At 39.5% G+C, this 27,962-nt stretch overlaps 2 protein-coding genes and 1 long non-coding RNA gene across 5 annotated transcripts in view; 2 read left to right on the top strand and 1 right to left on the bottom strand.

Annotated features, from left to right (window-relative positions):
• Nucleotides 1-169, top strand: part of C33H4orf36 (chromosome 33 C4orf36 homolog) — a 30,674-nt gene extending 30,505 nt beyond the window's left edge. For all 3 annotated transcript variants that reach the window (XM_072810074.1, XM_072810075.1, XM_072810073.1), the window contains exon 6: nt 10-169. The gene's annotated coding sequence lies outside the window, so the exon portion shown is untranslated. The remainder of the gene's footprint in view (nt 1-9) is intronic.
• LOC140623626 (uncharacterized) overlaps nt 1-15,411 on the bottom strand; it is a 40,252-nt gene extending 24,841 nt beyond the window's left edge. Inside the window, exon 1 of the long non-coding RNA XR_012023178.1 lies at nt 14,772-15,411. This is a non-coding gene — a long non-coding RNA (uncharacterized lncRNA). The remainder of the gene's footprint in view (nt 1-14,771) is intronic.
• Nucleotides 52-27,962, top strand: SLC10A6 (solute carrier family 10 member 6). The gene is made up of 7 exons (XM_072810072.1): nt 52-189; nt 289-814; nt 14,994-15,112; nt 16,917-17,005; nt 19,069-19,244; nt 22,050-22,207; nt 26,366-27,962. Exons 2-7 carry the CDS (start codon nt 438-440, stop codon nt 26,578-26,580), a joined length of 1,134 nt encoding a protein of 377 aa, XP_072666173.1. The 5' UTR covers nt 52-189; nt 289-437; the 3' UTR covers nt 26,581-27,962.

The following is a 27,962-nucleotide window of genomic DNA, read 5'->3' as shown; positions in this document are numbered from 1 at the left end:
TTTTTCCAGTCAGCCTCGCTCTGCACAAAACATTGCCTCCTGGTTCTTTGAGATCCCCATTGAATTTGGAGAAATTATGTCTTGGCATTCAACCTATTTTCCTGGAACACAATGCGATGCTGACGACACAGGCTAGTCACTCCACTTGACAATAAATGTGCTTGTCTCATTTCACTTGGATATTCAGTGGTGAGTAAGAAGTGGAAAGCCTGACTTACCACGGTTTATTATATGTTTCGTGCCCGTGATGATTACTTTTATAATGCCATTCATGAATACATTGATCAGATCAGGATGAGTCACCTGGCTGGCCACTAGCTATTGGAATGATTCTCCACGCATGACTGGGTTGCATTATTACAAAACGTGGAAGAACAGACCTGCCCTGCCATCGCGGCAGATGTTCATTTGTGATGCTGCCTTAAGGAGATGAAGAGATGAGAGCAAACTGTTCGAGCAGCTCAGCCTGCCCTGTTAACAGTTCGGAGGAGGAGCTGCCAGTGGGGCCGGAGGTACAAGGGAACCTGGAGGTTGTTTTCACAGTGGTGTCATCCGTGATGATGGGCCTGCTCATGTTCTCCTTGGGATGCTCTGTGGACTTCCGGAAGCTCTGGGCGCACATCAAGAGACCCTGGGGCATTGCTGTGGGACTGCTCTGCCAGTTTGGCCTCATGCCTCTTACAGCCTACCTCCTGGCCATCAGCTTCTCTCTGAAGCCAGCCCAAGCTATTGCTGTTCTTGTCATGGGGTGCTGCCCAGGGGGAACCATCTCGAACATTTTCACCTTCTGGGTCGATGGAGATATGGATCTCAGGTAAGTTACACTAGGAAAGCCTGGAAGTCTCCCCCTTGATAGCACTGACACTTTCATGTTAAAAACTCTGCCAATCTTTAGGTAGAGATTCCAGTGGGCAGCATTTTATGGAGTTCAGTCCTGGAAGGACATTTCTTTCTGAGCTTAAGATGTGCTTTGCTGCGATCGTCCTCTGTTTTACTGGCAACTGCTTCTCTGAGTAATTGGATTTGGTTCATATGTAATAGTGGAGGCAGATTTCCTCCTCACCTGATGGTCCGACCTAGGTGTGAACTCACTCTCGCCCACGGTGGCAGCTTTAACAGTCATGGCTTCCTGTGTCCCAGGACATAGGCTGAGAATCCCAGAAGCTGACGATAGGGGTTTGTTCGGTGGGTGTGGTAGTGATGGTGGCAGAACCAGAATGAGATCCTCGTAGCTCTTGATCAGCAAGGGTTGCCTTTGCATCTACTCTATGAAACAAGTACTTGTGGGCACTGGATAAAGGAGGTTTTGGAGTATGTGATGGACATGTCCTGTTTTAAGGGGCGGTGGTGGCCTATTGAGTTGACTTGGGGAACAACGTAAAGACTTTTATGACTAAAAATGTTCTTTCTTGTTGTTTTGCAGACTAAACATTTATCACTGTCATCTCATTCCTTTGGTTTACACCAGGGACCTATCTCCCATTGTGGTGTAAATAAATGTTCCTGGCAGACATTAGGCTTTATCATTTATTTACTCTTTAATGAGGAAGAATTAATCATATATCTTTGGGAGTACATGCTTCGATGCTGAAAAAAGGGCATTTGAAGAAAGAATAGAGAAGGCACAATTGGAAAAATAAAAGTAAAAGACGGTGGTCTTTCTGGTTTCTTTGCTTACTTACGAATAGACTGTTTCACTTCCTGCCCAAGGGAAGAATGACTTATGAATGTAAATCTTTGTTCAATGTGTATGTCATTTAGTTGAGATTTATTATGCGATGCCTGAACCAATCAGAGGTGCTGATGGTGTGGGGAGTTCATTTCAGTGAACCAGCGATAGGTCTGGGTTTCTAGTTCCCTGCATGTGCTCAGTACTTAGCTTACCAATATATTTCACTTGTGAATTTTAATGGGCTCAGTTCAGGGAGATGAATTAATTTTCATATGACAATATGTTTAGTTTATATCAGGGGCTTGAAGAGCACTAATTCAAAAACATGCATTAATATACATTGCTAATTCCAATTAAAGAAAGTCAATTATTAGCACAATAATTGGAAGATGATAAATATTCTTCACATAGTCTACATATCAGTGATAAATTTTGGGACCTAAATATCTTTGTGTGTGTTTTTTTTTTTACCTAAATATTTTTGGAAAGAAAAAGGAATTTTACTAATTGAGTATGTTGCTAGGCATGAGGTAGACACTTTCATGTATTCTTTCTCTTCTTTCTTGGTTCTCAGAATAACCTTGTAAGTGACCTTTTATTATCCTGAATGTTACAGCTGAGAAAATTGTGACTCAGGTTGGTTAAGGAGGTTGCCAAATGCTATAGCTGCGTATGGAAGATGGCAGATTTGAATTCACATCTGTTTCTCATCAGTCTGCAATTTAGGCACTTTCTTCCATGCCATTTATTAACACAACTTGGTTTTCTGTTCTGAGTAAGAGTATAAATCTTAAACCAGTGTTCTCAAACACTTATGCTCTGGGAAAGAGAACATTTATTAACTTCATTTTTTATTAGCTGACATTATAATAAAAATACCAATGAATAGGAAGTCTATAAAAGATAAAGCTCATTTTGCTTCCTCTTGCCAACTCTATCCTTGATTAGCTTCACATTAGTCAAATTATTTAACCTATAAACCTCATTCCTCATTTATAAAATGGGTTAAAATTACCTATTCCCCACAAGTCTAGATTTTAAGGAGGAAAAATACATGCAGGATGCCAGGCACTTGGTCGGTATGTAATAAATATTAACTACTTCCCCCTTTTTTTGAATTCTGGTTTTGAATCTCACAAACAAAACAAAAATAAGCAGAAAACCCCCACAAAAAACCCTGTAAGAAATGAAATTTTAAAATGATGACTAGGGATGCCTGGGTGGCTCAGCGGTTGAGCGTCTGCCTTCAGCTAAGGGTGTGATCCTGGAGTCCAGGAATCGAGTCCACATTGGGCTCCCTGCAGGGAGCCTGCTTCTCCCTCTACCTATATCTCTGCCTCTCTCTGTCTAATGAATAAATAAAATCTTTAAAAGAATGATGACTAAATATTAGATTTTTAAAAGCTTATATATATGTGTAATAAAATCTTGATTCTCAGTAAAAATTGCATTGTAGGAGAAAATTCAGTATTATTGAGGGAAACAATGTCCAAGTTCATTATATCTCATCTGACTTGATTAGCAACAAAAATAACTTCTAAGCCAAAAAAAAAAAGTAGATAGTCCTTGATAGGAATTCTGTTTTCATGCTAGATAAAATTCATAAGAATTTAGAAGAACATCTTCATTTCATAAATGAGGAAATTGAGATTTAGCTCTCTGCAGGTCTCCCAAACATACTTCTCATGCCTTAATTCTATGCTTCACCTAATCTACCTGTAGTTCTCCATGTGTTCACCCCAAGCAGGGCTTTTCAGAATCAACATGTATGAGCCAGTTTCTGCATTCTGCATATCTGATGATAACACCTATCACTGTCACCTGGGCTCATCATCTCAGCATTCCCCTGTGGCTCCTTTCGTTCTTCAACTCATTCACTCAATCCAATGTCTAGACCTGTAGCTCATCCACTTGTGGGCCCAGTCACTCACAGCCAGTGCTTCCTGTTTATCTCCACTGCTGGTTCCTTAGGGTGGGCACTAAGGACCTAGCCAATTTCTTTCTTGGCCAATTGCAGTATCTTCACAGTATTCTCTCCACTTTGGGTCTCTCTACCATGGTTTTATAGTAAGTGGGTGAGGCAGACTCTGGGGTCTGACTGTCTATATTTAAATCCTCACTTGGGATCTCTTTCCTGTAACTAAATCGTAACATTTCCCTATGGTATTGTAAAGGTATTATAAATATGCATGTTATGCGTAGCAAGGTTTCTCAACACCTACTAACTTGGGTGGAAACTAAGCCAGGTCTAACCTACTTCTCGGGTTTGTTTCCCAATAAGCACAAAATAGTCTGTAGTCAAAATGGACTACTCACTGTTCTCTGAACACACCCACACTTTCCCGCCTTCCTTTGCCCCTGTTGTTCCCACAGCCTGGAATGCCTATTCTGTCCCTTCTAGTCACCAAGTTATCCTTCATTATAATCATTCTGGAAAGCAACTGATTGGTAAGTATGAAGAGCCTAAAAAATTATTCTGTTCCTGGACTGAGCTCAGCTAATCTTGCCTGGGTTCTTTTACATGTTTGGATACTGGATAAATGTAGACTGGTTTTTGATGGCCTTATCTGGGACAACTGGATTTTTTTTCCACATGGCCTCTCATTCTCCAGCAGGCTGGCCTAGACCTAATCATGCCACAGAGGCAGGGTGCTGACAAAGAGGAAGCATACAAGGTCTCTTGATATCTGGGCTGGAAACCAGTTCATCATCACTTCCACCACATCCCATTGGCCAATGCATTTTGCAAGTCCAGTTCAGATACCAGGAATGATAAAGTGGATTTTTTTTCTTGATGGATAACCTGCAAAGTCACGTTGCAGAGGGCATGGCTAAGAATGGATGACGAATTAGGGACATTTTTGTAGTCTACTGTACTAAACATGGACAGAGTTCTTGCCTTTGAGGGTAGGTCACGAGAACTAAGGTCTGGCATTATACTGTAGTAGCTAAGTGCACTCTGGAGCCAGCAAATGGGACTGTCACTTACCAACTGGGTCAACTTGGCAAATTATATAAATCCTTTAGGCTTCCTGAGTGCCTGGGTGGCTCAATTGGTTAAATGTCCAACTCTTGATTTCAGCTCAGGTCATGATCTTAGGCTTGTGAGATCGAGCCCTTTGTTGGGCTCCTCGCTGGGCATGGAGTCTGCTTAAGATTCTCTTGCCCCACTCCCTGACTTGTGTGCTCTCTCTCTCTTTCAAATTAAAAATAAATTCTTTGTGCTTCAATTTCCTCACTTCTAACATAGGGGGAAGCATAATCTACCTCATGGGTTGTTGTGAGGATTAAGTGAATATATATAAAGTGCTTAGAGTCTCACCTGGCTCAAAATGCTATGAGTCATTATATGTGGCAGGCAAAAGAGCACCTTGTCAGGGTCTGTCTTTTAGTCTTTGTCCAAGATGCTGTGTGACTTTGAGTGACTTACTTCTCTGGACTTCAATTTTCTCTTTGGTAGAATCAATGAGTTAGACTCTCTGAGGTCTTAAAAATGTACGTAACAAAATCTACCATTTTAATCATTTTCAAGTGTACAGTTCGGTGGCATTAGGACACTGACATTGTTGTACAATCACCAGCATCTGTCTCTATATAGTTCTTCTCTGCTCAAACTTAAACTCTGCACTCGTTAAACAATGACTCCCCTGTCCCTTCAGACCCTGTCAACCACCATTCTCCTTTCTGTCTCTATGAATTGGACTGGATATCTCATATAAGTGAAATCATAAAATATTTGTCCTTTTGTATCTGGCTTATTTCACTTAGCATAATGTCTTCAGAGTGCATCCATATTATATCATGTGTCAGAAATCCCTTCCCTTTGAAGGCTGTACATTGTACGTGTATATCCCATGGGTACATGTGCATACATACATCATGAGGTCCCATTCATCTGTTGATGGACACTCCTGTTGTTTCCATCTTTTGGGTATTGTGAATCATGCTGCTATGATTGTGAGTGTGCATGCCTGTTGGAGTCCCAGCTTTCAGTTCTTCTGGGTATAAGCCAGAAGTGGATCTCGGGTCATTTTAAGTTTTAAATATTTTGGACAATAGGAAAAGAAAAGCAAGTTATAAAGTCTGTGTCCCCTTCCCCCACCCCAGTTTTTAACGTTTCTTCAGAAACTGACAGAGTTGCTCCCTACCCCCCATCTCCACAGCACCAAATATGTACTTCTTGTCATCTGTAGGAGGGCATGGCAATAGCTGAACTACTTATCTGCCTGACTCATGAGCTCTGTGATCTCCTGGAGGGCTTGTTCACCTTTGCACTCTTGGTACCAGCCTGGCGGTGGTAGGTGCTCTGCAAATGCCAAGTGAAAGACTGAAGGAAAGCTTCGAACTGCTTGTATGAGATATAAAAACCCTCCTTGAAATGCGATCAGTTTATTGGTGCAACTCAGGACAACTCCCACTATCTTTGAGTTTGACAGCTTTTGATATACAAGGTCCATTCTTCCCCAAGGAGGTAGTTGTGTCCTGAGCTACTGGAATTCTGGCCACCCGTGGTGGAGCCTGAGGGGTTTGGTGGCTGTTTTTTGACCGTTGACCTTTAAAGTAGCTCTTGGTCCTTCAGCAGAGGCTTGTGAAATACAACTAAAGATTCTTCAGGTTACTCTGACATGACCTGGTAGGGACCTGAAAATCATCTTAAGAGACAGAACTTAAATTGAATCCATGCAACTTTCTTTCTTTTTCTTTTTTTAAAGATTTTATTCATTTTTTTTTGAGAGAGAGAGAGAGAGAGAGAGAGAGAACTAGCAGGTGGAGGGGCAGAGGGAGGGGGAGAGAGGGAAGCAGACTCCTTGCTGAGCAGGAAGCCCCATGTAAGGCTCAATCCCAGGACCCTGGGATCATAACCTGAGCAGAAGGCAGACACTTAACTAACTGAGCCACCCAGGGCTCCTTCCATGCAAGTTTCTATAACTCTCTGTACCTTAGTTTCCTTCCCTATAAAACAAAAATAATACCTATACATATGGTGGGGTGCCTGAGTGGTGCAGCCAGTTAAGTGTCTGACTGGGTTTCATCTCAGGGTTGTAAGATCGAGCCCCACATTGGGCTCCACATGGAATTGGCTTAAGACTGTCTCTCCCTCCCCTCTGTCCTTCCTCCCGTCTAAAATCAATCAATCAATTGATCAATCTTTAAAAAATGTACCTACACATATGGTTATTGTATAGACGAAAAGAGGACATAGGGGTGCCTGGGTGGCTCAGTCAGTTAAGTGTGTGACTTTGGCTCAGGTCATGATCTCAGGGTCCTGGGATCGAGCCCCACATCTGGCTCCCTGCTCAGCAGGGAGTCTGGTTCTCCCTCTTCCCCTCACCCTGCTCATGTTCTCTTGCTCTCACTCTCTCTCAGATAAAATCTTAAAAATAAAAAGAAAACAGAGCATATATCTAAAAGCATGAGGTATAATACTTAGCAGGTAGTGTTCAATAAATGCTGATTATTATTGTTGAGAGGCAGCAGACAGGAGTAACATTTATATTTGGGGATGGAAGACCTGGCCTTGAACTCTTTTCTAGTGCCAAATCTGTTGACCTGATCTGATAGCATATCCCATGTCCCTGTGCCTAGCCAGATGGTTTTTAATTTTTTTCCAGGGGAGAAGCAAGTGTGTACTTTCATAGCTTTGAATGTCAGAGTTCCTGATTTTATTAGTTTGATACTAAAACAACATTTGAATAATTTCAACCCAATTGCAAAATGGTACACTTTAAAATAGACACTGCATTTTAATATAATGCACATATATGTCATTTCCTTGTTTTAAGGGAGGTGCAGGATTTACCGGTTTGTCTAGACTTGCTGAAACTGTCTCATTATTCTCTGTAATAATTGGGGATGGTGATGCCATTCTTCTCAGTGCAAGTGGAATCTTGTTATATGAACTAAGTTTTGCCAACAATTTTCCTATATGTGAACAGCCAAGAGACCTTGTTTAGCCACATCCTCCATTTTTGCTACACTGGGATTTCATGGCAGTAAAACAAAAGGTATGACTTCCACTGTACTCACACATGTTCACTGTGTGCTTTTACAGCTTTGTGGGTATTTCTAACAGTTGTCAGAGCACCGTCTTCAAGCATCATAGGCTTGAACATTTGTGAAGGGTAGAAGCAGAAACCTATGTAATCAAGAATATAGTATCAGTCTGATAGAAGTCTCACATTTGCTTCCCACAGTCATGAATCTTACGTTTCTGCTGTATGTGCCAAAGCAATTCAGTGAGAAAATGCAATGCAGCTTGTCCAGGAGTTCCAGACTAAAGCGATGTAATGTGGAATTTCTTTCAGGATTTAGTAATATGAAGAGCCAAGTAATATAGCATTATCATAGGCTAAGATTTTGGAAAAACTTCCTGTACACCCTCTTCATGGATAGAGGTTTGAGAGCTGGGGCAAACTGCTTTTCTCCCTTTATCTGTTCTCTAGTTAGGAAGAAGTCTTTGCTCCAAGTAAGCATTCTTAATAGGATAAAATAATTTTAAACTTCACATAGAATAAAACATATGTGAGAACTGCTAAGAAAAGTTTGAAGGGAAAAATTGAAGTGGAAGTACTTGCTTTGTCATATGTGAAAACACACTATGAAAACTCTGTAATTAAAAGTCTGATATTTGCTTAGAAAAAACATTTTGAAAAGCAAGAAAAGAAAAAACATTTTGAATACATTTGGACATTTAACATATAATGACTTTGGCACTTCAATTTAGTGGAAAATTATTTATTCAGTGAATAGTATTGACATACTTGCCCCTCAATATAGAAGACAATAGATTAGTCTCAGACCTTCTACCATATAAAATATAAATATCAGATGAGCTAAAAATATAAAAATAAAATTTCAACTTATAAAAAAGTAAGAAGTGGGGGCAATATTCAAATACCCTCAGGATAGGAGGAAATCTTTAACAAGACAAGAAACTCAGAAGCCATTTAAAAAATTGACAGATGTGAGTATCTCAGTGTTAATTATTTATTATGGCCAAAGCCATCAGTGTAGTAAAAAATATACAATAAGTTTGACAAAGCTATTTGTATTGTACATGATAATACATACTCTAATTTTAAAAGAGCTCCTATAAGTAGAGAAGAAAAAGACAAACAAGGCTGTTTGCAGAGGACATCCAAGAGGTCAGTAATATGAAAGAAAGCACAAACTCATAGAGAGTCAGGTATATAACAGAATAACAGATAATTTTTAAATATTTTCATGAGAATTAAAAGGGATTGATCATATCCAGTGTGGGCAAGATTGTGAAATGTAACAATCTTTTTGGAAAATAATTTGGTGGTGTCTATTAAAATAAAAAACAGACCTCTGATACAGCAATTCCACTTTGAGGAATCTGTTCTACAGGAATAAAAGAATTATTTCAAGTAAAATACAAATAGAAATGTTGATCATAACTTTGTTTATAGAGGAAAAGCATTCAAAGCAATTTATTCATCATTAATGAAGTGATTAAAGAAATTAAGGCATATTTAGATTCTGGTGTACTCTGCATTCTTTAAGCAAAAGAGTTTTTGCTGTATGTATTGTCTGGAAGGGATGTCTATGATTAAGTGGAGATAAATAGCAATCAAGCTGCAGAGTAAGGTGTATTGTGTGATTGCTTAAAAAGAAAAAGATAAGGGATCCCTGGGTGGTGCAGCAGTTTAGCACCTGCCTTTGGTCCAGGGCGTGATCCTGGAGACCCGGGATCAAATCCCACGTCGGGCTCCTGGTGCATGGAGCCTGCTTCTCCCTCTGCCTATGTCTCTGCCTCTCTCTCTCTCTCTCTCTCTCTGTGTGACTATCATAAATAAATAAAAATTAAAAAAAAAAAGAAGAAAAAGATAAAAAGGAAAAACAAAGAAAAAGCCCCTATTCATTGAATAGCAGCTATAAAATAGGACTGTGTAAAAGAAAGGCTTAAATAAAAAACTAAAAAGAAATTAGAAGGACTAATTAAATAAGAGGAGAGAGGAATATGCAGTCACCTGTGAATTATCTAAGTATGGATTTCTTTTTTCATTTTTCATTTTTAAAAAATTTTAAGAGATTTTATTTGAGAGAGAAAACACAAGCAGGAGGGGAAAGGCAGAGGAAGAGGAAGAAGCAGACTCCTGCTGAGCAGGGAGCCTGACTCAGGGCTTCATCTCAGGACTCCAAGATCATGACCTTGAGCCTGAGCGGAATGTAGTCGCTTAACCGACTGAGCTACCCTAGTGCCCTCTAAATCTGGATTTCTGGAAATCAGCTAAGTATTTGCTCCTTAAAATGCTGCTCACGTTTGTACTTGGAAAAGCATGATTTTAGTTATTTAGTAGAAAATCTCTGTTTTTCTGATTACTGTTGAGATGTTTGCCATAACAGTTCAGTGCAAAGGGGTCATTTCACTAAGATTTTCAAGGGTCACTTGCAGATACATGACATAGGAAGGAGGCAGAAGAGAACATTGTCCTAGCACCAGTGTATTGACACATTGGTTCATTCCTTGACTCTTAACGTTTATTCAGTAATTATTTAATGAACTCCTCTAATGTGCCATAGCATGAGACTGCCAGGTCCTGGGGATGGTGAAGTCAGTAAGATCTTTGCCCTCAAGCAACTCACAGTTGGCCAGTCTGCCACACATCAATAAGTAAACAAGCACTTATGTAGGGTACAGTATATGAGGTAATGCCAGTAAAAATGCCTCAAGGGCAATGCCAGCTGTGCCCCAAGGATAAACCTTCTAAGTGTAGAGAGGTACACAGCAGCCCTGAGGAAGGAAGAGCCCAAGGCCAGCCAAGTTTGGGTAGAAAAATGCTTTCGATACCTCTGTGCCAGCTTATGCATCATACTATATTTACAGCAAAGCCCCTCAATATAAAATATGATAGAAAAAACCTAAATAGTCAGAATGGTAGAAGTGCTATACAGTCTCCCATACAGATGGACAGATGGAGGGGATACTTACTTATTTATTTTTTATCGTGGGAAATTTCAAATATATATAAAAGTGGAAAGAATAGTGAATTCTTTTGGTCTGATACACCTCAGCAGTTATCGACATATGAATCCATCTCATTTCATTTCTTTTATTTTTTTAAATATTTTATTTATTCATGAGAGACAGAGAGAGATTGAGAGAGAGAGAGAGAGGCAGAGACACAGGCAGAGGGAGAAGCAGGCTCCATGCAGGGAGCCTGATGTGGGACTCGATCCCAGGACCCCAGGATCACACCCTGGGCTGTAGGCAGGCACTAAACCACTGGGCCACCCAGGGATCCCCATCTCATTTCATTTCTATTCCCCACTCACCCAATGGAATTTTTTGAGGCAATCTCCAGACATTATTCTGCCCATAAATATTTTAATATTTGTCTTTGATAGATTGCAAAATATGGCCATTCTCACATGCACCTTCCTTTGCAATGTGATAAGGCTGGTTCTCCCAACCAGTTGGGGCACCTGTTCCCCATCCCTTGAATCTGGGCTGGTCTGGTGACTCACTTTGGCCAATAGAATGACACAGAAGTGATGTCCTATGGTTACCAAACTGAGGCTTCAACAGACTTTATAGTTTCTGCTTCTACTCTCCTGGAACTTCTGCCAAAACTTCCAGGTAACAAGATATATTGAATATATGTCTAATAACCTTGAGCACATGTCTTCATAGTTTTGACAGTACACCTTTGGAACTCTCATAATCTATGGCATTGTTGGGTTAGAGGGTAATTGCCTATGTCATTTTGCTATACATTGCCAAACTGTCTCAGGGGGTGTGCTGTTTGGCATTTTCATCAGCAATGAATGACAGTGCAGAGGAGTATTTTTTTTATTTAAATATTTAAATTCAACTTGCCAACATATAGTATAACACTCAGTGCTCATCCCATCAAGTGCCCTCCTTAGTGCCTGTCACCCAGTTACCCCATCCCTCTACCCTCCTCCCCTTCTGCATGCAACCCTTTGTTTCCAAGAGTCAGGAGTCTCTGGAGGAATATTTTTAATATCATTGATGAAAAATGGTTGCTATTTCACCAAGAGTATAAACATTCCCGTAGAAAATGTCAAAATAATCATAGATTGTTTTGTAGGCAAAGTAATTAGTTGGAAACATTGGAGATCTGTATTATGAGGAAGGATGACGGTGACTTGCAGGCCTAAGGAAGTACTGGAGGACCCTTGTGATCCCTGCAGAAGGCCTGAGCTCTACAGAGGGTCTCCCTCCTCTCCTCCCTCCTCTTTAGAGAGCCGGGAGGTGTTTTACCTCTGTCTCTTGGCCACTTGTGCCATGGACGCAGATCGGGCATATACAGTGTGCATGGAAGTCTGCTGTGAGAACTCAAGCAATGACTATCCAAAAGTCTCCAGACTCTCTGGACCTGAAGTTGAGGTGGATAAACTCTTGCTCTACTGGGTTGTGCTATGTGATACTCCATTTGCCTCACCTCATCAAGTAGAGCAGCATTGACAATGTCTAGTAGCTGTTTGTACGTGCTTAGACAGATCGTGTGATTTTCCTCCGCAATTGAACGACATTTTCTTGGCCTGAAGAATATCTGATTTCCATTTACTTACTTCCCGTAACTTTACTGATTCACTCTTTCAGTGGTTTCGTCACCCAGGTAGGGACAAAGGACAGCCCATGCTTGGGAGTTGGGCATGGAGGTGAGGGAGGAAAGGATGGTTCTGGTGTAGAGGCACAAGAAACAGGGAAGGCTGGATGGTCCTGAATGGACATCTTGGGTTCTCATCCTCTTTGTTGTTCTGTTGGCATGTAGCCCTCATTTGAGGGCTCTCTTTTCTCAACTTTCATAAAGCATGACCTCCTCGCTCTCCATCTGATCCACTGTTTGCTCTTTCTCTACACGCACTATGGCTCTGCTCCCCACACCCCTGGTCTCTCATTATGTATGCCTTTCCCCCTTGTACTGAAGCGATGCATTTCAACAGGTGACGGAGTCTTGTTCTTCAATTAAGAAATGTCAACACTTAGAAAATAAGGCTTTATATATTTGGAAAAAATAGGAACAACATATAAATTTATGAAGCAATAGCATTCCATAAGATGCAATAGATGTACAGTAATCAAGATAGAGTCTTTACAGATCATGATCTCAGAGTTGTGAGATCGAGCCAGCATGGGCTTCTCACTAGACATGGAGTCTGCTTAGAATTCTCTCTATCCCTCTCCTTCTGCCCCTCCCCCTTCTCTGAAAAAAAGGAAAAAAAAAAAGAAAAAGATACAGTCTTTAAAGGTTCTAAACTGAAGGATTTTTACTCCTCTATATTATGTTCTTGCAAATCCTCAAGACCCATCGTACTATATTTGTTATTCTTTTCACTTGGAGACAATCTCAAACATGACAAAGATAAACAAATGAATTGTCCATCGGAAATTGTTCCAGCTTTGTTCAACAAAGATTAAAACTGTTCTGATTATTCTCATTTGTTCTCCTGGTAAAGCTGTGTGGCTTGGCTCTTGTCAGGCTGTTCGGATTTGGTTCACTGTGCTCCTGCACCTTCATTTCACTTCCCAAGATGGCCAGATTTGTATGTCTAGTGATGACAGCAGCTCTGGTCCTGAGTTTTCCTTTGCCTCCCCAGCATATTTCTGTAGATGTCCTACTATCATCCCTAACTTAACATGTCCCCTCAGATTGATGCTAAGTGGCCAGTTCTTCTGTTAACCACAGCCCTGTTTTGAAGTCCAGAACTCTTACTTTCTATTGTAACCCATCAGTGTACTTCAATTCCTATTTCCAATCACAGGATTATACCATACCAGACATCAAAGAGAACTTTTAATTGAGTCTAGCATCCCACATCAATTCTTTTTTGCTATGGTTCTGTAACTTCTCTCTCTGGCTCGTCTAGCTGGCTCTGAGGATCTGTGCTGTGGGGGTCCCTTCTCTATCTATGGGAAGCTTGCGCATGTGGTATTTGGATAACCTCTTCTGACATATTTATAACACTCCACACTGGGCAAACGCTTAGCCTTGTGGCAAGTCTGTCCTGTTCCCACCTCCTGGTAGCAAAGTCAGACAAAGACATTATAGGAACAGAAAACTACAGACCAATATTCCTTACGAATATTTATGCAAACTTTTAAAAATGCAAACATTTTTTTTAAATGCAAACAGTTTCTAAAAAAATTATTGTTTCGGAGTTGGGGAAGGGGCAGAGGGAGAGAATATCCAAGCAGACTGCTGCTGAGTGTGGAGCTTGATATGGGGCTTGATCCCAGCTTGTCCTGTGCTGAAACCAAGAGTCAGATACTCAACTGACTGGGCCACCCAGGCACCCCTAATGCAAACATTTGTAACAGAACACCTTCATACACTGATGGCAGGAGTGTAAAATGGTGCAGCTGTTTGGAAATAGTATTTCCTCAAAAAGTTAAGCTATGATCCAGCAATTCCACTCTTGGTGTACACCTGAGAGAATTGAACTCATATGTCTGCACAAAAAATTATGTGCAAATGTTGATAGCCACGTTATTCACAATAGCCAAAAAGTGGAAACACCTCAGATGTCTCTCAGTTAATGGAAGGGCAGCAATAATGCGGTCTATCCACACAGTGGATATGAGTCAATCATAAAAAAGGAATGGTGTACTGATACATGCTCGAATGTGGATGAATTTTGAAAACATTATGCTAAGTGAAAGAAGCCAGACACACAAAAAAGGCCACATATGGTATGATCATATTCATGTGAAATGTCCAGAATGGGAAATCCTATAAAGACAGAAGGTATACTGGTTGCCCGGGGCCAGGGAAAGGAGAGAATGAGGAGTGATAGCAAATGGGGTATGTTTTTTTTCTGGGGTGATGACAAAATGATGGAAATAGATAATGTTGCATAGTCTTGTGAATATGTTAAAAACCACTTTAATTAATTTTATGGTTTATGAGTTATATCTTAATAGAAAAAACTGTCTAAAGGAAAAAAACCTTTATAGTGCCTAGCAGAATATTAAAGGTAAGTAGGTTCTCAAGTAAATATGAGTTAATGGATGAGCACCAAATATTTCTGGAAAACTTTTTCTAGACCACAACTACTGCCATCATTTGTTGAATAACAAGACAAGAGTGAGCTTCAAGTAACTTACCCCATGTAATCTCTAAGGCGTGTCCTGGGAGTTGGTTTTGGTCAGGACTTAAATTCATCATTTCAAACTCTTCCTCTTTTTTTTTTTTTAAAGTAGGCTCCAAGCCCAATGTGGGGCTTGAGCTCAAGACCCTGAGATCAAGAGTTGCACACTCCACTGACTGAGCCAGCCAGGGACCCCTCAAACTCTTCCTCATAAGCATCATTTTATTTTCACTTTCAGCATCACCATGACAACCTGTTCCACAGTGGCTGCCCTGGGGATGATGCCGCTCTGCCTCTATCTCTACACCTTCTCCTGGAATCTTGAGCAGAATCTCACCATTCCGTATCAGAACATAGGTCTGTATGGGGCTTGTGAAATGGAATTATAATTATAACAGTGATGGTAATGATATTAGCTGGTTTTTTTTTTTTAAGATTTTATTTATTTGAGAGAGTGAGTGAGAGAGAGAGAATGAGCAAGAGGGGGAAGGGGCAGAAGGAGAGGGAGCAGCAGACTCTGCAGTGAGCAGGGAGCCAGACGTGGGACTCGATCCCAGGACCCCAGGATCACAACCTGAGCCGAAGGCAGATGCGACTAAGCCACCCAGGCATCCCAGCTGTTGTTTATTATGTGTGCCCTCTATGTGGGTATTTTAAAAAAATATTTTATGTATTTATTCATGATAGACACACAGGGAAGAGAGAGAGAGGCAGAGACACAGGCAGAGGGAGAAGCAGGCTCCATGCAGGGAGCCCAACGTGGGACTCGATTCCGGGTCTCTGGGATCATGCCCTGGGCCAAAGGCGGGTGCTAAACTGCTGAGCCACCCAGGCTGCCCTGTTGGTTTTTAAATAAACTAATTCCCTAACACTTCTATAGATTCTATTACTGGTTCCATTTCCTGGATTTATAGGATGATAGAAGTTAGGTAACTTCACCAAGTTTGTGGAGCTGATCAGCGAAGAACTGGAATCCTGACTCTGGGATCTGATGGCAAAGTCCAAACTTTTTTTTTTTTTTTTTAAATCCAACATGAATGCTTCCTTCTGATTATTAGAGCGCATCCACATGTCACAACCATACCCATAATTCTTCCATATCTCCTTTCCTGATTGTCACTTCTCATTAAACTGCCCTTTTTCTAGAGATTTCAGTAAACTTACCAGGCTTGGAAGAAAACCATGGTGAAATGATAAGGTTATTCTCATTTGCTCAGAGTTTTTGGAGAATTGGCAGAAACTGTGATTCTTAAAACTGTCAATCTGGAGTCTCAAGTAATCACTTGAAAGGCCCGTAGTTAAAAAACGTGAATAGAGAGTCACGTTCTGCTAATAACTGAAGCCCATTGAATTTGTAAAACCTGAGGGAAAGCTTAGAAATCAGGATTTTATGTGCAACTTTTTCTGATCAGTCAGTTGTTTACATATTCTGTTTCGATAATATATTCTAAAAGGCACTTGTAAACAATTAAAGCCCAACATGTGATGAGCAACTCCTTTGACTTTGCAGCCAGTATTGCAGGCATCTGGCCAGATTTGGAAATTGACACATGGAAAGTTAGGTGTGTGTGTCCTGTTGGCAAGTGGATCCCTGCTCTCCGCTGAGCCTGCCATCAATGCTTTTATTCACTCGTGCTAATTAAAAGGCATTTTTTTCCCCACCCACCTTTGGGTTACCTGGCTACATTTGCAGAATGAGAAGTTGCTTTGGTATGTGTAACAGATGCTGTTTTTATATCTGCAATAGGAATTCTTTACTTTGTGAAACAAGCCAACCCATTGGCTTCAAATGGGGAAAATAACAGCTGTGGTTGTAGAGGGGTGATCCCATGCAGAGCAACCAAGGGATTTTTACAGACTCCTCCTGTTTTCTAACTTTTACATTTCTGGCTGTCTCTAAAATTCCGTGTCACCGTCAGAGGGATTTTGAGAGAGAAATGACGAAACATGAATAGTGGCATTCAGTAGTAATGTATACCCTTCAAAGACCATCTTCCAAAGATTTTTTCTTTCTTTACATTGGAGGTGGATGCAGATATATAAAATGCGGCCTTTATTAAGCCTTTATCTAAAGCCTTTATCTATTTGAAATAGAAATTGTTGAGCACTGGGCAGTCAAGGTGAGAGGGGATACCATCTGATGGATTTTTCTTCTTCTCAGGAATCACCCTTGTGTGCCTGACCATCCCCGTGGCCTTTGGTATCTATGTGAATTACAGGTGGCCTAAGCAATCCAAAATCATTCTCAAGGTAAGCAGCTCCATTAACATGGTAGTTAATGCATCCTTAGACTCAGAGATCGAAAAGACAGAGGAGGCAATAACTGGAACAGAAAAGCCAGTCGAATACAGCCCCGCACCTAGCAATTTTCCTTAAATGTCCTGCATTTTTGGATCTTACCTTCATAAATCCTTCGCTTTTGTCAGCCATGCTCTGTCTTTCCCACAGACCCATACACTGAGGCTTATGACACACTGGCAAGTGTGGGACTCTTGCTTTAGTGACAGGAAAGTGAAGGCCTGGGTGTGGCCGGAGAAAACCCAGAGCCCATGTATTCACCAGGCTCTGCACAAGTGCTCTCAAAGTGAGAGCTCTTCAGGTGTGCAAGTGGTGGAACCTCAGTGTTGAAGAGTAGGGGTGGTTTCACGAATAAGTAGGGCTGTTTTTCAGAAGCATTCCCGAGGAAGCTTCTGAGGTTGTCTTTTGTACACATGAATAAGTAAGTGCTGCGGACTAAATGAGAAAGTGTCAGAATGAAATCACGAAGCATACACCGAAGAGCCTGGCCATGGATTGATGGTAACTGGAACCTCTGACCTCCTCTTGACTTTCTGGCATTGTCTTCTGTTGCTGGAGGAACAAGCAGATGTCCATGTTTTAAAACATACCTCTAAAAACATCTAAAAATGACTTTTAAAAATATAAAAATAGCTTTAAAAATGTCGAGGCATTCTCAACAAAGAGGGCAATATCCTAGGGTGCTCCAGGTTTTTCTGATTACATATCATTTTAGAAGATGTAATAGCATTTATGCTATTTTATGAAGATTTTGAAAATGCTTCACTCGCATTTTACATTTATAAAGAAATAAGCATTTAGGGCTCATTGGAGGTTCAGCAAATACATCTCAGTTCATTTCGATGTGTGGTCTATGGTTTGGTTCTTGCTGTCTGGCTCCCCCTGACAGGGCGCTGCCACTCCCTGTGCCTGCACAAGTGGATGCTGCTTTTTCACTTTGGCACAAGATAGAACAACTCCCACTATTCTTCCGGTCCAACGAGATTAAGTGGGGAAGGAGGGTGGACAAGCAGACAGATCAGTTGTGCCACAGAGAGCTGGAGGAAGACTTAAGTGTCGTGCATTTGGATTGCATATGACTTGGTGACCATTATTTCAGTAGGAGCGTGGCAGTGTATGGTTATAATTTTACAAGAGGACAGAGTGTGTTCATGGGAACCTCTTACTTTTCAAATACTCTTAATTTCTGATAAAGTACTAGCAAGTACTCTGTTTTGTTAGGATAATTTTGGTATTTCCAGATCCTCTATTGGTCCCTTAGTGTCAATGGAGAAATCAGATTAATCTGTATATGACTTTTATTATCTGTAAAGAGCAGATTTAAAACCCCTTTCTTTTGCCTGTGTCATAGCATGCGTGGCAGAGGATATTTAACAATACGCATAAATATTCTAGAGCACGTTAGTAAAAAATTAGGGTAATTTCATCATTTTGATATATTTTCATTCTGTTCTTGGTCCTCTTGTAATGTTAGATCTGATACACATTCTGAACAAATTGCTCTTGGTGAATTTTTAAACTTTGAAATCCTTTTTTTTTTTTTTTTGATAGAAAGACGAAGAGGGATTTTGACAATCAGAGAACTTCTTTGTGTGTTCCAGCAACTTCCCATTAAGCAGGGGCCCAGTCTGTCTTTGTATTTGAGCAGTAAAAATCATCCCAGAGCGCATGTAAGGGTGTTCGAGGCTTATTGTCAGATGTCATTTGTTTCATGAATTTGTCCTATCCTTGAAAAACTCCATTACTCAATCCTTCTGGCAAAATCCTCTACTTCAAGCGAAAAAATACTGATCATAAAATAAAGCTTAGATTTGTGTTGAGCCTTACCAATTTCCAGCTTAGCCAGGTCAGTTGATAGGTTTCTTTTCTATAAAATGAGATTGGATTTGGTGGTAAATCCTATCTTTGTTCCAAAACTTCTAGGTTCTCAGCTTTTTAGAACAGTGATGGACTGTTCCAAATAGAATGAAAAGACCACAATGTTTACATGTACTTATTTTATTGGTTTGCTTTAGATTGGGGCCATTGTTGGTGGGGTCCTCCTTTTGGTGGTCGCAGTTGCTGGTGTGGTGTTGGCAAAAGGATCTTGGAATTCAGACATCACTCTTCTGACCATCAGTTTCATCTTTCCTTTGATTGGCCATGTCGCGGGCTTTCTGCTGGCACTTCTTACCCACCAATCTTGGCAGAGGTACAGTTTAATTATCCGTACACTTTTTTTGAGGAGGATAAAGTAAACACTTGGCCACTGGCAGGCTTTGCTGCCAGGCTGTGTCAGGAGACATTAAGAGTTTTGACTAACAAGGTGGACGGAACAGGACCACTCATCATAAAGAGGGAGGAAAGATGATGGTATTTCTCATGTAAATGAGAACAAAGGCCAGATTGATGGGAAATTGTAATCTGTGAAATTAGGATTGGGGTGTTAACACCATGTGTTGAAATCTGGACACATTTCTCTTCTTATTCTAGTAACTAGATAGGGGTGAGATGGTTTCCTTAAATATAGAGATCATTCTAGGGCATGAGCAAAATTCAAGAGATTAAGCATTTTTCCATGGTTTGTGCTAAATTCTATAAAAGTGCTAATTATAAAGGGGAAGAGGAGAAAGAACAAACTGGAGATATAAAATAGGAATTTATCTGAAATATGATCATTACAAGTTAGGGCATATAATTTATAAATTTGTGAAATATTAAAAATGATAATACTCTGTTGTTATGTCTGTGGATGAGATGAGTATTGACATACAATGTTGGAGGGAACATAAATTGGCATAAACTCACTGGAAGGCAATTTAGTCATATCAATAGCCTCATAAATATTTATAGCTGTTCACTCAGTGATTTTACTTCTAGAAATCTGTTCTGAAGCTAGGACTACCAGATAAACACACGAATATTGATGTGCAAGGATGTTAATTGCAGTGTTATTTATAAATATAAAAAAGGCAATTTAAATATCTAACAATAGAGAGATATTTAATTCATGATGTGTCTATATGATGGAATATGATGCATCAATTTTAATGATTTTGGAAAATACTTAAAAGATAACTTTAAGAGAAAATAGAAAATGGGATGCATTTTGATTCCCAATTTGTGGAAAAAAGCAAAGGAATTTTATCATGGAAAAATACTGGAAGAAATACACCATATGCTAAGTGTTTAATTTTGAGTAGTAAGATTAAGGCTAATTTTTAGTTTCTAAATATTTTCTTGCTATATTTCCTGAGTTTTTCAATGAGTATGCACCACTTCTAAAGTCAGAAAAGAATTATTGAAGAAAAGTGAACTTGGTAGTTGAACTTCAAAGGTGGAGTTTGAGGAACAAAAAAGCTTAAAAGATAGATTTAAATAAAAGAGAATAGAAAGTAGTATGCATTTTGGTTTTTATTTTGTAGAATAAATCTGTTTCTAGTCTACTTGGGAAACATTTAGGATTATCCCAGGTACTGGGTGAGGCTCTGCCTATTGTATGTCATTTACTTTTTTTTTTTTTTTTTAAAGATTTTATTTATTTATTCATGAGAGACACAGAGAGAGAGCGCAGCAGAGACACAGGCAGAGGGAGAAGCAGACTCCATGCCGGGACTCCAGGATCACGCCCTGGGCCAAAGGCAGGCACTAAACCACTGAGCCACCCAGGGATTCCCTGTCATTTACTTTTTTACTACAAGCCTGAGAAGTAGTTACTATTAGTAGCTTCAAATCCTTCATAGACATTAAGTAACTTGACCAAGTTCATGGTGAAGTTACAATTTGAACCAGGATTTATTAGCCAATAATTCGGAACACAGACTATTGAGTGGCTGAAATATAATTGGGTCTTTTTTTTTTTTTTTTTTATAATTGGGTCTTGAGAGAAAGTATTCCTATGGCAAAATGTAGTTAACAATCTTGTTTTTTTCATACCTGATGGCTTGAGAAAGATTGGGATTGAGATATTGCATTTACTTTGTGAATGGTCTAGGTGTGAGGTCCAGGGGTCTGAAAGGAGTGCGTGCCCTAAAGAAAGCATAGCAAGCAAGAGAGTAAGTAGAAAGAAAATAAGAGCTGCAGAACTTGCGCTGTACCAATTCTTTCATGCCCACATTATATCTCCCCTTGTTACCCCCACATTCCAAACCAGCTTGCATAGAGAGGCTGGTTTATATTTGGAAACACCTCTTTCCTCTCTTCACTTCCATCTATAGAAATCTGAAGACCCTCTTTAGAACTTGGAGACAGATGAAACTGCTTAACCCAGCCCCCAACGCCCTGCTTTTGTCATCCTTTTACTCCCTCCAGATTTTTCTTTTTCAAGTGAGGTTTATCTCTCTTTTTGCAATTAGAAAACCAATAAAAGTACAGAAACATAGAAAATAGAAAAGTTGTGTTCCTAAACTCTTTCACCAAAGAGTTTTAGACATTTGGTTTTAGACATTGATTTTCATTTAGGGTTTTTGTGTTTACCTTCAAGTGTTGTTTCATATCTCTAATTCACCTTTCCATTCTCCTATCCAACTCTCACTCCACGCCGACTGGCTTATGGCATATGCACTGCCTTCTAGTAGACACAGCTCATACCTGTCCCTGGAACTTTAATTGTTGTCAGTGTCCCATGGTATACGCCTCTCCCACCATCACTGTTTCATTCACTTCTGTCTCTGTGAAGCCTTCTCTAGCCATTTATGCCACTTTTCTGAATTTCTATAGCATCTCCTTGACCCTCAATCGTATTTTTTAGTGTGTTGTTACTGGACCTTTCCTGTGTGTATATCATGTCTCTCCATTCAGATTCTTAGGGCAGGGTTCCTAGGGTTCTGTTCTGAAGTGCCCCTCAGCAGGCCACCTACAGAGAATGCAGACTCAGCAAGTAATTATTAAATGAGTGGCCTAAACATTTTTACTGGCTTAAGCTCATAGCTTACATTTTTTGCTATATAGAAGATTAAAATTTAAGAGGAGTCCTTATTGCTAGTATGTAACTCTCGAAAACATTTTTCATTGGTAGGTGCAGGACGATTTCCTTAGAAACTGGAGCTCAGAATATTCAGATGTGTGTCACCATGCTCCAGTTATCTTTCACTGCCAAGCAATTGGTCCAGATGCTTAGCTTCCCATTGGCCTATGGACTCTTCCAGCTGTTGGATGGGTTTCTCATTGTTGCAGGTAAGGAGAGTCCCCACTGGTTAGATTTGATTGCAAATTGTCAACTCAATTTACTACTTTTTCAGTCTGAATATGCGTGTGCTACTCTTGTGATACATTGTTAGCTTGACATTTCTGGGAAAAAGAAAGTGTACAAACAAGTTCCTTTGCTTTCATAGCAAATATTAAGAATATGTGAAAATAAGCTTATAGTTATAAACAAATATGCTTCACAAAAAACAATGCATTATTAGAATGTGGACTCTAGGACTTGATATGTCTCCATGAGCAATAATTTATCTTCAAAATGACATTTGTTATGTTTCATCAAGAGCCATGAGGTCTTCCAAATGCCAAGTTATTTCACAATGCTTCTGTGACTAAGAATTATGCTGAATGGTTGTGAAATATTTTCCAACTATAAAATATAATACATGCAGATATTGAAATATGTATTTGTATACATATATATGGGATATATATTTATCTATACAGCCAAATATTCATCATTTTAGAGTCAGCCATTACGTAGTTTCACAGAAAGTAAATTAAAAAAGATATCGATAGGGTACCTGGGTGGTTCAGTCGGTTAAGTGTCAGACTCTTGGTTTTGGCTCAGGTCATGGTCTCATGGGTTGTGAGACCAAGTCCAATGTTGGGCTCTGCACTCAGTGGTTGAGGGGGTGGTCAGCTTAAAGATTCTCTCCTTCTGCCCATCCCCTCACTCTCTCTCCCTCTGTCAAGTAAATCAATCAATCAACTGTTAAAAAAGAGACATCAATATGTGTATACACATATTTTAATCTTGGGCCATTGTAATTTTCACTGTTATCAGGAAACAGGGTCTGAGTTCTATTCAATGATACTGATACAATTGATTACTCATTTAGCAATCAACATAAGAAGTACTTGGGGTTTAATTTTACCACAAAATAAGAGAAATCTTAGCAGAATAAAACTTTCTAGTCTTAGGTCTAAGTTTTAATTCCTTCTCCTTAGTGAAATTGTGAGGGAAGGAACATGCCTGGCTTGTTCCCAGCTATCTTCCAGCGCTCAGGAGAGCGCCTCATTGCAAGCAGGCACTCCACAGGTGTTGCTGGCTGGCTGACTGAATGAAAAAAATAAATGAGCCACCAGTGGCCTGAATGATGTATGAATGGGTGAGCTGTCAGTGACCTCAATCACAAATGATCCATTCCAGAGAGACATAGCCATTTTGATACATTGAGTTATTTTGCTCCATAGTTTCATCTTTTTTTTTTTTAAATGAGGTATAATTGACATACATTATATTAGTTTCAGGTGTACAATATAATGATTTGTATTTGTATATATTATGAAATGATCACCACAGTAAGTCCAGTTAACATCTGCCCCATATGTAGAGGTTTTTTTTCTTTGTCATGAGAACTTTACAAATTTACTCTCTTAGCAACTTTCAGCTGTTTAATACAGTATTATCAACTATAGTCACCATGCTGTACGTTGCATCCCCATGACTTACGTATTTTATACCTGGAAGTTTGTACCTTTTGATTCCCTTCATTGACTCCCCATCCTTCCCCCACCAGCACCCACCTCTCTATTCTCTTTCTTCATGAGCTTGGTTTTGGTATATTGTGTTTCCATTTTTGTTTGTCTGAGGTGTTTTATTTCACTTCTGATTTCTTTGTTGACCCATTGGTTGGTCAGTAGCATGTTGTTTAGTCTCCACATAGTTGTGAATTTTCCAGTTTTCCTCTTGTAGTTGATTTCTAGTCTCATACCATTGTGGTCAGAAAAGATGCTAGATATGATTTTAATCTTCTCAAATTTGTTAAGGCTTGTTTTGTGGCCTAACATATGATCTATCCTGGAGACTGTTCCATGAGCTTTTGAGAATATGTCTTCTGTCGCTTTTGGATGGAATATTCTGTATATATTTGTTAAGCCCATGTGGTCTAATGCATCATTCAAGGCCAATATTTCCTTATTGTTTTCTGTCTGGATGTTCTATCCATTGACTTAAGTGGGGTGTCAAAGTCCCTTGTTACTGTATTGCTGATAATTTCTCCCTTTAGGTTTGTTAATATTTGCTTTATATATTTAGGTGTTCCTATGTTGTCCATATATATTTACAAATGTCATATCCTCTTGTTGGATTTACCACTCTTATCATTAGGTAATGCCCTTGTCTTTCTTTACAGTTTTTGTTTTAAAGTCTATTTTGTTTGATATGAGTGTAGCTTACCCCAGCGTTCTTTTGGTTTCTACTTGCATAAAACATCTTTTTCTATCCCTTCACTTTCAGTATGTGTGTGTCCTTACATCTGAAGTGAGTCTCTTGTGGGTAGTATAGAGATGGGTCTTTTTATTTTATTTTATTATTTATTAATTAAAAAAAAGATTTATTTATTCATGAGAGACACACAGAGAGAGAGAAAGAGAGAGAGAGAGAGAGAGAGAGGCAGAGACATAGGCAGAGGGAGAAGCAGGCTCCACGCAGGGAGCCTGATGTGGGACTCTATCCTGGGACTCCAGGATTACACCCTGGCCAAAGGCAGGTGAAGCGCTTAGCCACCCAGGTGTTCTGAGATGGGTCTTTTTAAATCTATTCAGCCACTCTGTGTCTTTGATTTGGAGAATTTAGTCCATTTACATTTACAGTAATTATTGATAGGTATGTACTTGCTGACATTGACATTCATTGTTTTCTGGCTCTTTCATAGTTCCTCTCTATTCCTTTCTTCTCTTGTTCTCTTTCACTGTGGTTGGATGACTCTCTTTAGTGGTATTCTTAGATTTCTTTCTCCTCTTTTGTGTTCTACTATAGGTTTCTGCTTGGTGGTTACCATGAGGCTTACACATAACAAATTGTATTTTTAACAGTCTATTTTAAGTTGATAGCAACTGAAGTTTGAACACATTCTAAAGCCCTACATTTTTATCCCCCTCCATGTTTTATGTTTTTGAGGTCATATTTTACATCTTTTTATTTTGTGTATTTCTTAACTTATTATGGTGGTTATAACTATTTTTTTACAACTTTTGCCTTTTAACCTTCATACTGGCTTTATAAGTGATTAATTCACTATCTTTCTATATGTTTATCTTTACCAGTGAGATTTATACTTTCATATATTTTCTTGTTACTAGTTAGCACCTTTTCTCTTCAGCTTAAAGAAGTCCCTTTAACATTTCATGTAAGTGTTGATGAATTCCTTTAGCTTTTGCTTGTCTGGAAAACTCTCTATTTCACCTCCACTTCTGAATGATAACTTTGCTAAGTAGTGTTCCGGTTGGAAGTTTTTTCTTATCAGCACTTTGAATATATCATACCATTTCTTCTGGCCTGCAGCTTCTGCCTGAAATTCTGCAAATAGGCTTGTGGGGTCTCCCTGTATGCAACAAATTGTTTTTCCTCTTGCCACTTTTATGATTCTCTCCTTGCCTTTAACTATAATACTTTAGTTATAATGTGTCTTGGTAAGGCTCTCTTTGAGTTTGTCTTATTATGGTTTTTCTTGGACCTGGATGTCTGTTTTTTTTTTTTTTTTTTCCCTGCCTTTCAGTTTGATGCTCTAAAATGAAGAAAGAGTCTCTTCTATATAAACTTCTGGGCACTTTTCAAAGGGTGCTCCTGGGCTGAGGCCTGGGGCAGGTGAGTCGGTTTGCAGTTTCTCCATTCAGCACACCTCTGTGCTTCAACTCTACCAGTTGGTCTTATTAGCCAGATGTTTTGGGGGTTCATCTCTCAGATGCCTGTCTAAAAGTTGGGGTGCCTGATCTGGGATATAAGTCCTTTGCTTCTGAGGGTGAAGCTCCATGTTTTGAGTTCCCTCCTGATAGTGGGTGGCCCTGTCTGGGGTGGTACTTATGCTGAGATTTTATCTCAGTCTTTCCTACCCACTTCCGTGTGGTTTCCCTCCCTTTTGTTGATGTGATGGGGTGGTTCTGATAGTTTTTTTTCCCCCCAGAGGAATTTAGTGTTCTGTGGGAGGAGCTAAGTTTAAGATCTACTTATGTTGCCTTCTTGAACCAGAACCCCTAGTTTCCATCTTTTTGCCTTTCTTTTTCCTCTTCATTTTTGTATTTACACATATATGATCTAAAGCATACAAAGCCCCAGAGTACATGATGCCACTACATTACAGTCTTTGCTAAAGTTATCTTTCAATACTTGTGTGTTTCAACACCTAGCATACAAGATGTACAAGAAGAGATTGAAGAATGAACACAGAAAAAGGGACACAGGTTGTGCAGAAGGCTGCCATAAAAAGAAATCCAGTTCTCCTAAAGAGACTGGTGCTTTCTTGGAGCTGAATGAAGAAGTTGCCATAACTCCTGGACCATCAGTTGCAGTGGATCTCCACACAGCTCTTGAACCAAGCAGCCACATCACTTCATGTACCTAGTAAGGTTTGCTGGCCTGGCTGGTCTTCATCTTCCTCAGTGGCCAGTAAAGAGTGCAGAGTTGATGTGTGTATCTCATTGGCAGGGCCTCTGGGAATATTTGAATATTTATATTTTCATGTGGTTTGTGAATTGTTATAGGATCCATTTTTGGGAATCTATTTGGCCTGTTCCTGGGAGCTTTTTTTGGGGGGGAGGGTTGCACAATATATTTATTGGCTGCTGTGTGTGTTCTTGTCTTCCTTTGCAGTGAAGAGTAACACTTGTTGTCATGTGAAGTCTTCCTGGATTAGATATAGCCTCCCACTGCATACAACTTTTATAAAAAAATGTGGCCATTTTTTAAGGGCTTGGAAATCTTTTTTTGGATTATAGATATAATACAAGTGTAGAGGGAATTAATGACCACTTGAGGTTAAAATGTGAATGCCCCGTATTTTCACTTCCTCACGATAGGCTCATGTATAGCCTTCTAATTTTTGTTTATATCATTTTGAGAAACGTTGAGATCATTCCATATATACTGTCTCATAAGTCACTTAATGACATATTATGGAGAATCTTGACATGTCAGTCTTTGTTGACTACCTCATTCTTTAGAACAATGGCTTCATACATAAAAGTATTCCATTGCATCGAAGGACTATAATTTATTTAACCATTCCTTATTGGTGGGCATTTAGATAGCTTTGAACTTATTGGTATTACAATGCTGCTACAAATACCTGTACTGTTGTGCAAGTGTTTTTGGAGGATCACTTCCTGTGACTTGAATTGCCAGGCCAACCTCATATTAAAATGTTGGACAGGCTGCTGTCCAGTGATGTATAGCAGTGCCTGAGTGGGGTTGGCTTCCCACAGTTGCACCAGTCTAAAGAATGATCAATTCTGATTTGTAAAAATATCTCATTTAAAATTGCACTTAAAAAATGATGAGTGAAGAGTATTTTTCATGATTACTTGCCTATTCATGTCCTTTGCCTGCCTTTCTATTGTACTTTTTCCTTTTTTATTGATACATTGTAACCTATTATGGATATGACCCTCTGTCTTGTTTTGTGAAGATTTTACCTACTTTTAATCTTTTATCCTTTTTCTGTCTTTTGCCATATAGAAGTTTTATATTTTTTACATATTCAGCTTTATTAGTCTTTTAAAAAATGCTTTTTGACCTTCATATCTGTCAAATATTAGAATATTTATATTTCTGTGTGTATTATGAATTGTGATAGCATTTCTTTTTGAGAATATATTTGGTCCCTTTGCGGGAAGTTCTGTTTGGGGGTTTGCATGATGTATTTACTATCTTGCTGTGTGTACTGTCTGGCAGTAGGTAAAACCCATCCCCCTCTATTCTTACATTATTAAAAATATTTCCCATATA

This window comes from Canis lupus, chromosome 33, assembly GCF_048164855.1.
Source record: "Canis lupus baileyi chromosome 33, mCanLup2.hap1, whole genome shotgun sequence".
NCBI lineage: Eukaryota > Metazoa > Chordata > Mammalia > Carnivora > Canidae > Canis > Canis lupus.
Note: the sequence above shows the minus strand (reverse complement) of the source record. Positions and strands in the feature narration are given on the sequence as shown.

Bases quoted from the DNA above. Each gene is read 5' to 3' on its own strand.
- SLC10A6 (XM_072810072.1), top strand. From the start codon at position 438: ATGAGAGCAAACTGTTCGAGCAGCTCAGCCTGCCCTGTTAACAGTTCG. The intron at 815-14,993 runs GTAAGTTACACT...TTTCACTTTCAG, and splicing joins GATGGAGATATGGATCTCAG to CATCACCATGACAACCTGTT. The intron at 19,245-22,049 runs GTACAGTTTAAT...TTTCATTGGTAG, and splicing joins ACCCACCAATCTTGGCAGAG to GTGCAGGACGATTTCCTTAG.